Source organism: Vigna radiata, chromosome 5 (assembly GCF_000741045.1).
Source record: "Vigna radiata var. radiata cultivar VC1973A chromosome 5, Vradiata_ver6, whole genome shotgun sequence".
NCBI classification, from domain to species: domain Eukaryota; kingdom Viridiplantae; phylum Streptophyta; class Magnoliopsida; order Fabales; family Fabaceae; genus Vigna; species Vigna radiata.
In genome coordinates this window covers 22,451,131-22,467,390 of record NC_028355.1, presented here as the reverse complement: position 1 = coordinate 22,467,390, position 16,260 = coordinate 22,451,131, and the positions used below count along the sequence as shown (strand labels likewise).

General features: G+C 30.1%; 3 protein-coding genes across 4 annotated transcripts; 2 read left to right on the top strand and 1 right to left on the bottom strand.

Moving 5' to 3' along the window:
* Window positions 1–60: 60 nt before the first annotated feature.
* LOC106761657 (abscisic acid 8'-hydroxylase 3) lies at window positions 61–3,150 on the top strand. 2 transcript variants are annotated; one of them, XM_014645225.2, is made up of 10 exons: window positions 61–359; window positions 498–816; window positions 899–1,036; window positions 1,184–1,361; window positions 1,560–1,639; window positions 1,730–1,816; window positions 1,885–1,963; window positions 2,033–2,139; window positions 2,223–2,341; window positions 2,465–3,150. In XM_014645225.2, exons 1-10 carry the CDS (start codon window positions 127–129, stop codon window positions 2,580–2,582), a joined length of 1,458 nt encoding a protein of 485 aa, XP_014500711.1. In that variant the 5' UTR covers window positions 61–126; the 3' UTR covers window positions 2,583–3,150. The 2 variants fall into 2 exon arrangements, with proteins under 2 accessions (XP_014500711.1, XP_014500710.1); XM_014645224.2 differs by having other exon boundaries at window positions 887–1,036.
* A 7,027-nt stretch (window positions 3,151–10,177) lies between these two features.
* On the bottom strand, window positions 10,178–10,903 carry LOC106760477. Its single transcript, XM_014643906.1, has one exon. It carries the CDS (start codon window positions 10,901–10,903, stop codon window positions 10,178–10,180), a length of 726 nt encoding a protein of 241 aa, XP_014499392.1.
* Window positions 10,904–13,839: 2,936 nt separating this feature from the next.
* Window positions 13,840–14,637, top strand: LOC111241623. Its single transcript, XM_022780310.1, has 2 exons — window positions 13,840–14,420; window positions 14,593–14,637. The coding sequence occupies exons 1-2, from the start codon at window positions 13,976–13,978 to the stop codon at window positions 14,601–14,603; spliced, it is 456 nt and encodes a 151-aa protein (XP_022636031.1). The 5' UTR covers window positions 13,840–13,975; the 3' UTR covers window positions 14,604–14,637.
* The last annotated feature ends 1,623 nt before the right edge of the window (window positions 14,638–16,260 follow it).

Below are 16,260 nucleotides of genomic sequence, written 5' to 3'. Positions count from 1 at the left end.
TCAAAACATACTCCAGTGCATGTCGGCCATATAAATCCTACGTTGTACATATATGTAGCACTGCCAGTGTTGTCTATTGAGCAAGATATTTGGCCACCATAGAAGAGAAGGTGAAGAGAGACCAAAATGCTTTCCAAATTGGTAGAAGAGCATCCTTACCTGTGTTCCCATGTTGCTCTCTTGTGTTTTCTTTTATTCTGTCAAAAAGCATGGACACTTTGGTGCACAAACTACCCCTCTCTGTCAAACATTCCTCCGGGGAATCGAGGATTACCCTTTCTCGGAGAGACACTTCAGTTCATGGCCGCCATCAACAACACCAAAGGAGTCTATGAATTTGTTCAAGCTCGCCGACTCCGGTAACATATCATATATATAAAAAAGTAAACTTTAACTCAGATTATTTCTAATTAACGTGGAATCTTCGACATTACCATTATTATGATGTGATTATAGTTAGGTTTTTACATTTATATAATTTAGAAGAGATGTGTCAGGTATGGAAAATGCTTCAAGACGAAGTTATTCGGGGAAACGCACGTTTTCATATCGGGCACGGAGTCCGCAAAAGTGATTCTAAACAACGAGGAGAAATTCTCAAAGAAATATATGAAGTCAATCGCTGAGCTTGTTGGACGCCATAGCTTGCTCTGCGCTACACACCAACATCACAAACTTATTCGCGGTTCTCTGTTTTCTCTATTCTCCACGCAGTCTTTGTCTTCCTTCGTTAAACTCTTTGATTCACTTCTTCTTGAAGCTACAACTACTTGGAAATCTGGATCTGTTCTCGTTATTCAAGATGAAACACTAAAGGTTAATCTTATTTGACATATTATGTTAGTTTGTGAATGAAACGAGGTTGAGGATAATGTTCTGAATGCAGCTAGCGTGTAAGGCGATGTGCAAGATGCTAATAAGCATCGAAAATGGCTACCAATTAGAGAGCATGCAAAATGAGGTTTCTCGTTTGGGTGAAGCAATGTTAGCCTTACCCGTGAGGTTACCCTGGACCAGATTCTACAAAGGCCTTCAGGTAAATATACAAATCCTATTACCTCATCTAATTAAATTAAAGTCCCAACCAAAAACTACCATAAACTATAAAATAAATAAACATCAAGTATAAGTGCATACAATTAAACTTTGAAATGTGAATTTGAGCTTTCAAGTGAAAATGCAGGCTCGAAAAAGGATAATGGATATATTGGAGAAGACTATAAGTGAAAGAAGAAGTGGAATTGCAACTAGCCATGTCGATTTCCTTCAACAACTTTTGGATGATAAATCACACGACGATGGAATCCCAATGCTAACAGAGAAAGAGATCAAAGACAATATCTTAACTATGATAATTGCTGGTAAGGTTTAGTACGAACCATCCAACCCCAGTACAGAGAAATTAGTATATAGTTCAGGATCATGTCCTTTCAATTCATTTTTATGTCATATCCGTAACTATGTTATGATTATTACATTTTTAATTAGCAATCAAGCTAATTACATATTATATTGAAATTGAACAGAATGACATAATCTTAAAACTATCGAAATCGCAGGACAGGACACGATAGCAAATGCGATGACATGGATGATCAAATTTGTGGATGAGAATCCGCTTGTTTTTAATACCCTTATGGTGGGTGAACATGTTTACATTATCCAACGTTCATTCAACACTTTCTTCCTTTTGGTTTAGTAAAATGTAGTGATTTTGATAACTAAACAGAAGGAGCAACTTGAGATTGAGAAGAACGGTTCGAGAAATTCATATCTTACAGTAGAGGCCCTAAATGAAATGCCATATGCTTCTAAGGTGTGTGTATGTTGTACTTTTCTGTGCAATGTGTTGTAGCTAGCTGATATTGACACACTCACAAACAGGTTGTAAAAGAAGCATTAAGAAAGGCATCTGTGGTGCAGTGGTTACCTAGAGTAGCACTCGAGGACTGTGTTATTGAAGGTAACACGTAAATTTCTCATGCATGATGAAGTTTGCGTAAATTTAAATGAAAGTGATGAAATGTTATAGGATATAAAATCAAGAAGGGGTGGAACATTAACGTGGATGCTAGATCGATACACCATGATCCAACCGTGCACAATGATCCGGGTGTGTTCGATCCTTCAAGATTCCCTGTAAGTCTAAAATATAAGAAAAATAAAAACCTAATTTTGAGATTCAAAGATCACAAGATAAACTGTTGGAACAAACATTACAGGCAGAGTCAAAACCATACAGCTTCTTAGCTTTTGGGATGGGAGGAAGGGCGTGCCTAGGGAAGAACATGGCTAAAGCCATGATGTTGGTATTTCTCCATCGTTTCATCACCAATTGCAAGTGGGTATTATGATACATAATTATTTTTTTTTGCATTTATTTAATTTTTTTCTTCTTAAAAATACAAAAAAAATAATATTTTTTTTTATTTTGATGTTCGTAAATTAAATGGTTTTTATTAAGGTGGAAGGTGATTGATTCTGACTCAAGTATTCAGAAAGGGGCACTTTTTACAAAACTTAAGAGCGGATATCCTGTCCGTTTGATCTCGACCAAGGATGCCCAAAACCAAACCATGTGATGTGACAACTTAAACATTTACATTTGCAAGCATGTCGAACATGGGTTTTAAGATTTTACCCGCAGATTCGGTCGGGGTTGGCTTTCAGTAACAAGTATTTAACTCATGCTCAGATATTGCAAAGTCTAGTTATCTATTTTCAACAAAAAATTACGAATTTAGCGTCAGTTTAAGGTTTCGTATTGGTTAAAAATAAATAATATATAAGTGAAATTATATTATTTCAAAGTTTTTAAATGATGATTTCTCTTATATAAGTTTATTTGTCATTCAGTGTCAATTTTTTCTAGTGGATGTAAATTTAGTTTGTTATATGATACATATACATATAAGTTGTCGGGTGTTACAGCTAAAGATGTGGTGAAACTGGAAAAAAAAATGAAAACACGCTATTTAATCAAAGCCAAATGATATGATGTATGAAAATTTAGAATTAGGTACAACTAAGATTACTGTAAGATAATATCTTTATTTTGATGATTACAATGATGAAACTGGAGGGATAGTATTCCAAAGGAATAGAAATTATAAATTAAAAAAAAAATGGATGTTGATGTAAGAGAAGTTGTGTCTCAATACTCACGAAGTACTTTCCTAAAATAATAAAAATAACTAAATTCCCAAGACAGATATTAATCCTGATAATTGATATATCAAAATTAAAATAAATTATTAAAAAATATTAATTGACTAATAAATAATGAGATATGTCTTTCTTACAACTAAATTATAAGCCATATGATTTTGGTTATTTTTTTATTAGTTTTTCCTTCAAGTTGAAGTGGTGTGAGGAAAAATTAAAGAAGGTGTCTCGATCTTGGTGTGATATGAGCCAATTGGCAGAGCAATCCAAAGGAATAAAACCATTCATAGACGATAATCATGTCTCTTTCCTTCATTTCTCACTGCTTTTTCTTGTTTCGTTTCCACTTTTTAATTCATTGTATTTGGAATCATGAAAATGTCCTTCTCCTATACTTTTCCTCTTCAACGGTGTCTTCCTAACTAAGAACATGATCATATTTATTCAGCGTATAAGTAAATATATCTATATAGAATTTTGAATTTTTTATAGGTGAATATGTGTGTATGTTTCTTTTAGTACATATATTTTATATTTTTTGTTTTAGTAATTTACTTAAAGAATTACATAAATTTATTATATTATTGTCTTCATTTATTTTAATAAATATTAAAATCGAATAACTTACACGTATTTTTTTTATTCTAAGCATTTTGGAAGTAGTGTTTCATCATCGAATGATGTGAGGGGATAAGTTATGAAGTCAAGACTATTTAGGAAAATATGTATACAAATTTAGGAAAATGTGTTATAATAATGTAATCTTGTGGTTTTGTTTAAAATATGTATTTTTTTTTTTGGATGATGTATTTGATAATATGAAGATTTATAATATGAATTATGAATGAAAATATTTGTGGACAAAACATTGTCTATTGTGATAACTTTTTTTAGTAATTATTTTGAGTTTACGAAAAACAAGTTTATTAAATTATGAGATTATAAAATGGCGAAAATAATATTACATTCAAGTTACAACAATTAGAAACATCGTACTACAATTCAATGTAATGAAAATGATGACATTTTTGGTGCCGCTTTTTGTATTGGAATTGTTTTTAAATAGAAAAATTATGACAATTTTAATGATCATGATTTGGAATTGTTTTTAAATAGAAAAATTATGGCAATTTTAATGATCATGATTTGCCATTTTCAAACGCAAACGTTGTTTTATAGAGGGATAATGATATTTAGACAACATTTTTTTTGGCAATATTTAAACATTGATTATTGATCAAAAGTTACTTCACAGTCAATAATAATAATCATAAACATTATTATGAAATATTTTTTTATCAATAACATATTAACACGTAATCAATATTAGAATGTTGTCAAAAAAATATTATCTAAATATTATTAATATTATTATCCTTTAATATATTAAATAGAGCGTTGTGGCGGTTTATAAAAAACTGTTACATTGTAACGGCGAGATTTATTACATGTATCTGCCATAAACACGAAAAATAGCAATAATAAATGTCATTATTATTAAAAGAAAAAGTGGTAATTAACATAACATTTCTATTTTTTATGTAATTTAAATTTTATTAGTTTCTAATTACATTCTTTAATTTACATACATCCCTATAATCACTCGCTATTTATTAATCAATATATTTTTAAAAAAAAAAAAACAATTCAAAGAGAGGGTCACTTTTTTCTAGTATATGATAACTTGACTTATAAGAGTAAAATTGTGTTTATAAAAGCCTTTTAGGCTTCATTTCCTTCTTTCTTTTTCAATTTTTAATTATAAAACTATAACGTTGTTTTTAATTTTCTTCGTACTTCTTAATATTTGAACAAATTGGTTTTTCTTATATATACACTTTAAAGTAAAAAAATCCGATAATTTTATAAATAAATAAAAAACACTTGCAAGTGGTTTCTAAGTTTACATGCAATGTAAAACAGATTAATAAGGAAGCTGTCTTTTTAATTTTTTTAAATATTTATTTAATTTTTAAAATTATTTTTTATTTTCGATATAAATTTAAAAATATGATAATTGAATTATAAAAAATAAAGCACAAAATAAAAACAATAATTAATTTTTTAACTTCTACATTTTTTATTTTCAGATAAATTATTTTTTATCATATAATTTTTTGTTTCAATATTTTTTTATAAAAGGTGTGAGATATAAATATAATAATTATTTTAAAAATATGATAAAAGAAATTTAAAATAACACGTCAACAAGTGTTAGGAGCTGTCCTATAAAAGAAGTACTACAAGCTGTTGAAAAATTAAAATTTATCTATCAAACAATATTAGGTAAACAGTTATGACTCTGGATTTTATCTTTAACAAACCTATAGATATAGATAAGGTCTTCCAAATCAATGTTACAAGCCGACAACATAAATCATGGTAAAAAACATGAAGCATCAACAATTGGGTATAATTTTGTAATTAATTAAAGGTTAAAACCAGTTAGGCATCTCTATTTTCGTAAGGTATTCTCAATTTGGTTCCCTTCTTTTAAATCTTTCTAATTGAGTCCTTATAAGTGCTAATTTCAAACAAATTAGTCCATGCCGTTAAAAATCGTTAATGGTGTTAAAACTGTGCAAGGGTGGGTAGATGACGTGGTTAAAATTCTCCTTTTGAGGTGTTAAAATTGTACAGAGGTGTTAAAATTGTGCAGAGGTGTTCAAATTTTTCTCATCATTCTCTGCACAATTTTAACACCTCTGCACAATTTTAACACTTCAAAATGAGAATTTTAACCATGTCATCTACTCACATCTGCACAGTTTTAACACCGTTAACAATTTTTAACGGCAGGAGCTAATTTGTTTCAAATTAACACTTATAAGGACTCAATTGAGAAAGTTTAAAAGAAGGGGACCAAATTGAGAATACCTTACGAAAATAGGGACGCCTAAATGATTTTAAATTAAAATGTAGATTTTTACTCAGAGTAAATAATGAAAAGGTTATACATTAATGGTTTAAAAATTTTCACCTATACCATTTTGGATGATGAATATGACAAGCAATCTACTTTGTCACCTAGATACATATATGTATACATTGTCCATAATTATTTTATTTGATAATATATATACATGTAATCAAATGACATCTATTATTCTAGTTTAACACGAGGTTTCAAGTTTTCATATTGGGTAAGAAATTAAATTAAATATTTTATCTAACTAATCTTATTTTAGCCAAACTAGTGAAAGATATTTGTGTTTCTACCAACTATAAAATAGGTTGTGTTGTGGACCTACTTGGAGAAAACAAAACCAGAAAATGGAGTCCAAGTTGGATATATAATGCAGTAGAAGGAGACAAGAAGACAAAATCAATGTACCCAGCAATGATTTATCACTACAACACAAAGACAACAAGAATAGTTGTGACTATAAATTAAAAAAGAAAAGGAAAATAAATGCTTTCATAATTATATCCTATTTCGTCTGTTTGATTTTGCTTTCCCCACATAATATATAAAATTGAAAATTCATCATCAACTTGTTTTTTCTTCATATATTGTGATTAATAATAATATGCAATTGGGATGAGTCAGGTCACACGATTCTGCTCTATCTGAAATTTGAAATAAAAAAGTATCATGACTTAAAACTCAAGTAATCCCATGAGGTGGATAATTTGTGAACAAACAAAAAAAGTTCTGAAGTAATATTTTAACAACTTTTTTTTAATAATTATTTTACAACAAAACACGTGTCATAATTTTATTGGTCTGTTTGAATTTATTCTAAAAAGTTATTTAAAACAGATCAATCACGCATTATAAAAAAATTATAAAAAAAAATTGTTAAAGACACTTTTTCCCTCTATTTTATATATGATGTTTATTGATCTTCCAAAAAAGTTCATTATAAAATATATGTATAATTAATAACTCTGAAACTAAGTCACGGGAATATCAAAAAGCTGCATGCAGCAGTAAAAAAGTTTGAAAAAATAAAAAAGCAAAGTATTTGATGAAAATTAGCTTCAATGTATGCTTATTTGCATTCATAAAACGGTTGAGATGATGAATAACAACATGAATACTCTTGGATGTATTTGAAGATCTTATGTCATTAAAAATAAACAAATTTCGTAAAACAAACTAATTCGTAAAATTTAAATATACTTTTAAAGATAATATTTGAACATCCAAAATTTATTATAATAAATGTTATTATTTTTTGAATCATTCATATATTCTATTATCATATTAACATTAAAATTATATTGTATATGATTGAGTATCATTCAATTATATAATATTGGTCTTGTTCTATGACGATATAACATAGAACACAACTAAATACGTGTTAAGTGTATATACATAAATATGTCTAATCCACATGATATATTACTATTATTAGACAATTTAAGTGATTATTGTTAATCTATCAAAACTAATTGACTATTCTATTTAACTAATTATTTGTTAATTTATTAAAACCAATTGACTATTCTATAACTTAGTAAAATGTTAAAATAAAGTAAATGGACCATTGAGTCCAAACTCATACCTTTCTAGAAAATATCTATAAATGTAATAAATTATATTATAAATAATATAATTATTGAGGTGATTTATTTACATTTTAATAGTGTTGATATGAAAGATTGACTTGAATATATCTATAATTCATATTAATTTTAGGAAGGATAAATATTAAAGAGAAGGAGAAAAACACTGAATATGTATTTATAGAATTGAAAATTAAAAATATTTATAGAATTGAAGTCTTAGTAAGATATTTATTTGACTATGTAAAAACAAAAATTAATCTAGTATTGACATGAATATGTATAAATTTTCTTTTATACTTTAATTTTATAAAATTAAAGTAACTTTTTAATATATGTGTTAAGAAAGAAGTTTCGGAATATGGTATATATTGTAGGGTTGGAGGGGCTAGGCAACGAAAAAGAATGGATACATAATGTTTATTTATTTTATGTGGTATTGAGTGTGGCTGGCTACAGTACAAGTTTACAAGCTTAGAAGGTTGTTTCCCTTGGGACAGACAGCACCAAAGAAAATATGTTGGGTGGTAATAAACAATAACATTAATTATTTCACTTCTTATAAAGAATCTTATTTATTATTTTGTTGTTCCAATTCCAACCACTATGCCATAAACTTCTCTATTTCTTTTTATTTTCTTTTTTCCTTTTAAATGGGTCCCTTCTACCACTGACCAAAATATCTAAATAAATGAGAGAAGACACTTTCATAATCTGTTATCAAGTGGAGAGTGTGTCAGAAACTTTTCTCACTTCTTTCTTATTAAAGATTAAATGTTGCTTTTCTCTATTAAACACTCACTAAATTAAGTGAATAAAGCAGAAGTAAACCAACAATAGCTACACAACACACTTATCTGACCCCTGAATAACTGCAAATAAATAAAGAGGGAAAAAAAAGGAAAAGTATGATAGTATGTTTGGCAAATTTAAAAGGAAAATGATATTTTAACACTATTTTTTGACACTATTTTGACACTGCACACGTGTCAAAATGTGATCGAACGATTTTAAATTAAAAAAACAAACTTTGGTTTTTCTCTTCCAAATATATCTCTGCCTCAACTTTTTTAATTTGAAATCGTCCAATCACATTTTGACACATGTACAGTGTCAAAATAGTGTCAAAAAATGGTGTTAAAATATCATTTTCTAATTTAAAATTCCTTTAGACTAATCACTAATAAAGTATGGCAATTAGCAAAAACATAAATCTTCTATCATTGAAAATTTTGAAGCAAACTTTAGGGAAATGTAAATATATCATTGCATCAATCAAATAAAATTAGTGAATAGTTAAAAAGATTATGAGAGAATAGTTATTTAGAAAAAGCACATCATTGGTTGCCCAATAATCGTGCAACTTTGTTTTCACAGCTTCCAATACAAAATATTTCCAAATATATAGGAATTTAGTTTATGTTAAGAAAGAATATTAATTGAGTATAATCCATGATTATTGGTGGTATAAGGAACCAGATTGTCTCGCCCCATTAATCTTGCTCATAATTTAATCAGCAAAAGTTAGTTCTTCAAGTTACAAATCACCACTAAACTACAAAGGAATCTGCTGCCATGTTTTGAAGCATCTAGAGTGCTTCAAAATCAAGTTTTCTAACATAAAAAAAAAAAAAAGTTCTTTACACCAGATTTACTAAATCTTCTATCATTGAAAATTTCAGAATTTTAAGAAATATAATCCATAATCATACATCTTTTTTATACACACAAACATCAAAGTCTTTATATAATATGTAATAAATACAACGCGTTATTATTTTGAGATCTTCCTAATTACAACAAAAAAAAATGAGGATTTCAAAAAAATATTATTGTATTTAAATTATTAATGTTAAAAAAAAATATGACTTGTTAAGTAATCACATGATCATCAACCTGTAATCATAATCATCTATGCATAATTATATCCAAATGAAAACAGCCATGTGACATCTTTAATTTTTTTAATACACAGTTTCGTATGTTTGGAAATTGAAAGAGAGAACTTTTTTTTTTTCTTTCTAGAACTACACATAATTGAAAAAATCGTTTTTAAATAAAAGTGTAAAAGTAATTGTGTTAGGTTATTTTATAACACGGATCTCTGAAAATATTATGAAAGTGCCAAACTATATATAAAGCACAATACCAATGGTTGGATTTTTTTTTTTCTACGTACTGAGATGAGTTGATAACTTTTCCCTTTTTTAATTTTTACAAAACATTTTTCGTTTGAAAATCATTAGGAGAAAAATAATTGTAAATGATATAGTAATTACAATATTTTAATTTAACTCTGCGTTTGGCGCCAAACGCATGGTAAAACCAACGTTACAAAGTGATTGGATAAGATATATGGTATATATAATATATTAAAATAGGAAAGAAATCCCTCAGAAATTGGATAAATTACTGTACAACAGTGGATGAAAAATGAAAAATGAAAAATAAATTATATCCTTCTCTATTTCCCTAATTTTATTTTATTTTTTTTCTTTTAATTCGATGGAGTGCATGCCAAATTCTGTGCTAGTTGTTCTTCCCACTGCATTCTCTTATGCAAGGCGATGAATTCCTCAACCGCACGATTGAATTCCTCTTCACTCAACTCTTCCACGCACCGCAATTCACTCTCAAACGGCCTCCTCAGTCCCACCGTCTCCCATCTTTTCAACTCTCCCCGGGCAGCCGCCACCACCATCCGCCGCTCGTAACTCTCCGACTGAACTCGCCGGTAGGGCTTCTTCTCCGACACCGAAATCGCCTCTCCCTCAGTCACCGTCGTCACTGTTGTGCAACAGCACGCCGTCTCGGTAACCGCCGTGACAATTTCCTCGGGTTCTTTCTCTGCGGTACGAGGTTGTTCCTGTGGCGCGGTTACGACGTGGCGAGACTCGTTGTGGTTGAGGATTTCCTCGTAGACGTCGATGCAGGCATCAACGTTGTTGTTGTTGTTATTGTGTTTGTTTTTGTTATTGGAGAGTGCGAAGAGGAAGAGGATAATGGCGTTTAGGAGAAGAAAAGCGTAGAAAGAATTGTGGAAGAGTGGAATTAATGTGTGGTGGATATGGGAAAGTGTTTGGAGGGTGATAGGGAAGGAAAAAGAGTGTGAGAAGAGCAAAATCGCGGCAGCAACGTTAAACAAGTGAAAGATGTTTTCGAGGTTTAGTTTTCTTTGGAACCTTCTCATGGCATTGGGTTTGTCGTTTAGCAAGGAAGCCATTGAAAGAGGATTTAGAGTTAACGATGTTGAAGAAAAAGAAAGGACCAGGTTGCTGCGAAATTACAATTCTAAGTCCTTTATATAGACAACGACACAGCACAGGGTGATATATAGTTGTAAACTTCCTTTTTTTTTAAGTATAAATTAGAAAGAGATCATCCCACTAAGACGAGCACGTAAAAAAAGGGTTGTGTATAAACAGAGAAATATAATTAAATTTTTTTATTTTATTTTTTGGTAATTTTAGCTTCGTTATTACAATAAGTTCTTCCTATTTTTGTGTTTAACATTTCTTGTCTGCTTGTGCTGAACAATTTATAGAAGTGTTTCATACTTATAATTATTTTTGGATTTCATAAAAAGAAATAAGAATTAATGGTAGATATTAATGTTGTGAATAAGTACATCATAGGAATCCTTGATTTTTGTCGTCCAAATACGTATTATTATCTTCGAAAGTAAAGTAGTTTTTCACCTTAGATAAACCAAACTTTATTTTATTTATATGATAAATAATATTTTTTATTTTTTTGAAATAAGTTGTCATTCTGATCAAGTGAAAATAAATTTCTTACTGTCTGAAAATATATTTCTGACTATGTCTATATTAGATTCGAGTTAATGAAGAAAAAAATTAATTGAAAGCGAACATTCTACGAAACATGTCAAATAATTTTGTTGAGAGATTAATGGTTGAAAACTAATAAATATTTTATATCTATAATAGGATGATCAACATATATCTTAATATTTTACTTTTAATCAATTAGTCAGTATAGATTTGAATTTGATCAATTTTTTTAATCATTATTTAAGATTTTTTTCTTCAATTAATTATTTTCCTTGTAGTATATTATAAATACTATTTTTCATAGTATTGTTGATAAGTAATCATATATTTTTAACAGAAGATAAATATATATATATATATATATATATATATATATATATTATTCATAAAAAAAAATACGTTAGTTAATTGACTGATCCACTTAAAAATAATTCAATTACATTAATATTTTTATTGATTTTTTATTTGGAAACTAAATTTTTTATAATTCATGATATATAAACTAAAAAACACCGAAGATCTGAAACTAAAATAAATTGTAGGTTCTAAAATCAATTACAATTTGTAGTGAATAAAAATGCTTCTAATTTATTATTTACTCAATGTTAAATTAAAAATACTTAATAAATCCTAATAATTAAAGCCCGTCATTAATGTTTCTGATTATCACTATAAAAAAATATTAAACATATTGAAAAAAAAAATCCTTTGATGTTTAACATGCACTTGAAAGTGCACATAACATAAAAAATACTTATTAAGTGTAATCAATTTATAAAGACAAAACTAACCGCCAATCACTTTAAAAAATACTCCTCTAATCCTTTTTTGTACAAACCTTTTTTAATTGAACAGTGATTTCGCTATACTATATACTTCTTAGTCGATGATCCCTATGCTATACTTGAAGTTTTAGACTTACAATAATAATAACAATATATTGTGTAGATAGTGTGTTTAAAATTTAATTAAAATACATTATTAATATAAATATTTTTTTACAATTATGCTATGATAAAATTGTAGCTTTTATATTAATTACTCTAAAAAATTATTATAAAATTACTTTGTTGAGTGTATATGAATATAATATATTGTAGTTGTTATATCTATGAGATATATTATTTTTACCAGTTATAGTGAAATGAAACATAAATATGTTGATCAGTTTTCTAGGAATTTGAAGTACTTGAATGTAATTTGAGTTTATCGTGATTTTTTTTTTTTTTTTTGAGTGTTTGCTTTATTGTGATTTCCTTCTCCCGTGCCCTGTGTAGGAAGCAAATGCATTGATATCGAATAAAGTAGACAGAAAAAAAAAAGTTTGCTGAGAAGGAAGAAAGAAAGTCTGAACAGCAAATCCAATGGAAGCAAATAGAAAGAGAGTGATTAATTATTGAAGTCATGAAAAGGCTGAGATTGAAGGGCTGAGATTGGTTTGCATGAGAAAGATGAAAGGGAAAGTTTGAAAGAAGGATGCAACTAACCATTCACGGAACGACGAAGAAAACATTAATGCATGAAACCCATGATCAATTCATTCACCAAAATTAATTTCACAAAAAAGAAAAGAGCATCACTTTCCCACGCACCACTCGCTATCCTGTATAATATATTTTTTAAGAAAAAAGTTTTTTTAATAACTTTTTAACATAGTATATGTGAGAGTTTATGATTGGTCCATTTCAAATAGGGTTAAATATGTTTTTAATCTCTATATTTTGGGACGATTTTGGTTTTAGTCTCTCTTTCAAACTAAGGTACAATTTAGTTCTTCAATTTTAGAAAACTCTGGTTTTAGTCCTTTTTACTAAATCTTTTTAACTTTATTTGCTGTTTCAAACGCGTTTCTCAGTTAACATTGAAGCAAAAATGTGTCAAACAGTGTAAACAATCCAAATGCTATAATGAAACGTGTTTGAAACAACAAATAAAGTTAAAAAAATTTGCTAAAAAGGACTACAACTAGAGTTTTCTAAAGTTGAAGGGCTAAATTGTACCTTAGTTTGAAAGAGGGACTAAAACCAAAATCGCCCCAAAGTATAGGGACTAAAAACATATTTAACCCTTTCAAATATTTTTTTAAGGCTTAATACCTCTAATGGTCCTCTGTTTTGTCAACTAATCTCATTTTGGTCCTCAAATTTGCAACCGTCTCAATTTAGTCACAATTTTTTAAAATATGCATACATTGTATCCCATCTGTTAAGTGGTAGCAGACAACGTTACGTGTTGTCCACGTGTTGTCCATGTGTTGGAGTGAGAATGTGGTGAGGTGTTATTTTTTTTTTACGTGGCTTAAGAAATTGGGATTTAAGGATATATCATAATCAGACGTGTCCTGTTTTCATTAAAAGGAGCATTGATGATGTGACATCAGAATTGGATTTAGGGTTAAATGGGATCAGAAATTAGAAATTGGGATTTAGGGTTGTGGAATTGAGATTGGGGATTTGTTGCGACAGTCCTCCCGTCACCGCCACCGCGACAGTCCTCCCGCCATGTTCACGGCGTCACCGGGGCTGCATCCGGTCACTTCTTCTCCGCGCGTAACCGGCCCCAACTCCGAGATCCTACCGTTCCCGCCGCCTTCACTGCTCGTCGTCGCAACGACCTGGACCGACGAGGTTGCCGGCGCCTTCAACGCCACTCTCTCGCGCAAGTCGCCGCCGACCAAGCCAGGGTCGTCGTTCCTCCTCACCGGCCAAGAGCGCCGTCGCGGACCACCATCAATCTCGGCCAGAGATATTGCCACCATCACGGACCACCATCAATCTCCTCCTCATCGATGTTCTCGCCGGAATCGCTGCCCTCACCAGCACCACAACACCGCTCTCCTTCCTCTCCACTCAAGGGTTTCCTACTTGTCTCTTAAACGCCAAACGCCCTCAGCGACACCCACCGCCGGTGTCGAGGACGAAAACGTTTTCCGAATGCCGATTATTGGTTAGTTTTCTATTGTTTGATATTTCTTCTTCTAGAATTGGAAACAATGAGTATGTTATGTGCATATGAGTGTGAGTGTGGGCGGTGATGGCTGTTTTGAGTTAACTTGACGAACATTGCAGCATAACAGTGCTAAGAGAGGAGCTAACGGGATAGGTGTTTTATGTTACAGGCCGAAGATAGTGGAAATTTGGCACTTGGTATTGGAGTCATTTGGTATTGAAGTCATGGGACTTTGTGATTTTGTCAGATTTGGTCTGTATGTTTGTTCATCACAGGTGAAAGGCGTTTCGAGATAGGAAGTGGTTATACGGCTTGCAAGGGAGAAGAAACTACTTCTGTTTTATATTTTCTTTTTTTTTTTGTTTCGTATGAAAACTGACATGAAAAGGGGATACATCTGATTCTGCCTCTGTTTTCCTTCTTATTACCTGTGTTTTCTGGGTGCAAGTAAATGGATATTGAAGTCTTAATGCTGGGGAATATACACTGTTTTCTACTGTTAGCTATTGCAGGCATTGAAGTCTTGTTCTCCTTCTTTCTCTCGTGGTGATGATGTCCATCACCACTAAACAGTCCACGTAAAAAAAAATAACACCTCACCACATTCTCACTCCAACACGTGGACAACACGTGGATAACACTTAACGCCGTCTGCTACCATTTAACGGATGAGATACAATGTGTATATATTTTCAAAAATTGAGACTGTTGCAAACTTGAGGACCAAAATGAGATTAATTGACAAATCAGAGGACCATTAGAGGTATTAAGCCTTTTTTTAAAAATAAATTCAAATAAACCAATAAAATAGTAACACGTTACCTGTTGTAAAAAAATTGTTAAAAATATTTGTTAAAATATTAGTATCCTATATTTAATGTTAAATATATTTAGCGTAATCTCTATTTCAAGGACAATGTGTTTACCTCTCTCCATTTCTAAAAAAGTGTCAACTTCGATATGCATCAATTAAGTTTATGTTATTAGTTTTTCAGTAACGATTTTAACACGGTATTTGCAACATGTAATATTTAAATTTGATAGCTGCAACTTTTCAATCTATCTAAAAAAACAAAGCAAGTCATTATTTCTCATACTTCTAAAAAAACAAAGCAAGTCATTATTTCTCATACTTTTATAAATAGAATAATCGAGTTTATCATCATTTTTCCTATAATTTTTCTTCATTTTTTTCGCTTTTACGGTGAAGCGACTTGAACCAAAATCTATGTTTGCAGGCACTCTATAACCACCGTGATCGACATCACCTTCACAATATCTTCTTTGAACAATATCCAATTAGGTACACTTACCTTTTGAACTGGATTGGATTTTACGTTTATAGAATGGACCTTCATGATGTCGTTTTTCTACCTTTGCGCCATTGAGATTAATATCGCGATGATGAGAAGACAATTTGAGACACCTTTTCGTTTCCTTCTTCTTCTTCCTTCTTTTTTTTGGCGAAAACCATGAAACCCAATTTCGTTTTTCTTCTTTATTCAAAATCTTCAATTTCGCTTATCCTCTTCTACATTCGAAATTTCAATTTTGCTTTCCTTATTCTCTATTCGAAACTCCCAATTTCGTTTCTTTTCTTATATGTTCAAAATCTCTAATTTGGTAAATATTGATGTTTCAATTTTTCTCTAAATCCTTATCCCAAATTTTTCAAAAAAGTTGTTATTGGATTACACGTCAAAAAACAAATGTCACAATAATGTCACATCACTACAAAATTTTTACCACAACATGACTAATAAGTTAATGTTAACTATTTAAATGTCATGAACAAAAATGGACTTGATTGATATAAATTAACTCAATTGTGAACAAA

Coding starts and splice junctions, on each gene's coding strand:
- LOC106761657 (XM_014645224.2), top strand. CDS start 127: ATGCTTTCCAAATTGGTAGAAGAGCATCCTTACCTGTGTTCCCATGTT. Junction 817..886: donor TTCAAGATGAAACACTAAAG/GTTAATCTTATT, acceptor TTCTGAATGCAG/CTAGCGTGTAAGGCGATGTG. Junction 1,964..2,032: donor CGAGGACTGTGTTATTGAAG/GTAACACGTAAA, acceptor GAAATGTTATAG/GATATAAAATCAAGAAGGGG.
- LOC106760477 (XM_014643906.1), bottom strand. CDS start 10,903: ATGGCTTCCTTGCTAAACGACAAACCCAATGCCATGAGAAGGTTCCAA.
- LOC111241623 (XM_022780310.1), top strand. CDS start 13,976: ATGTTCACGGCGTCACCGGGGCTGCATCCGGTCACTTCTTCTCCGCGC.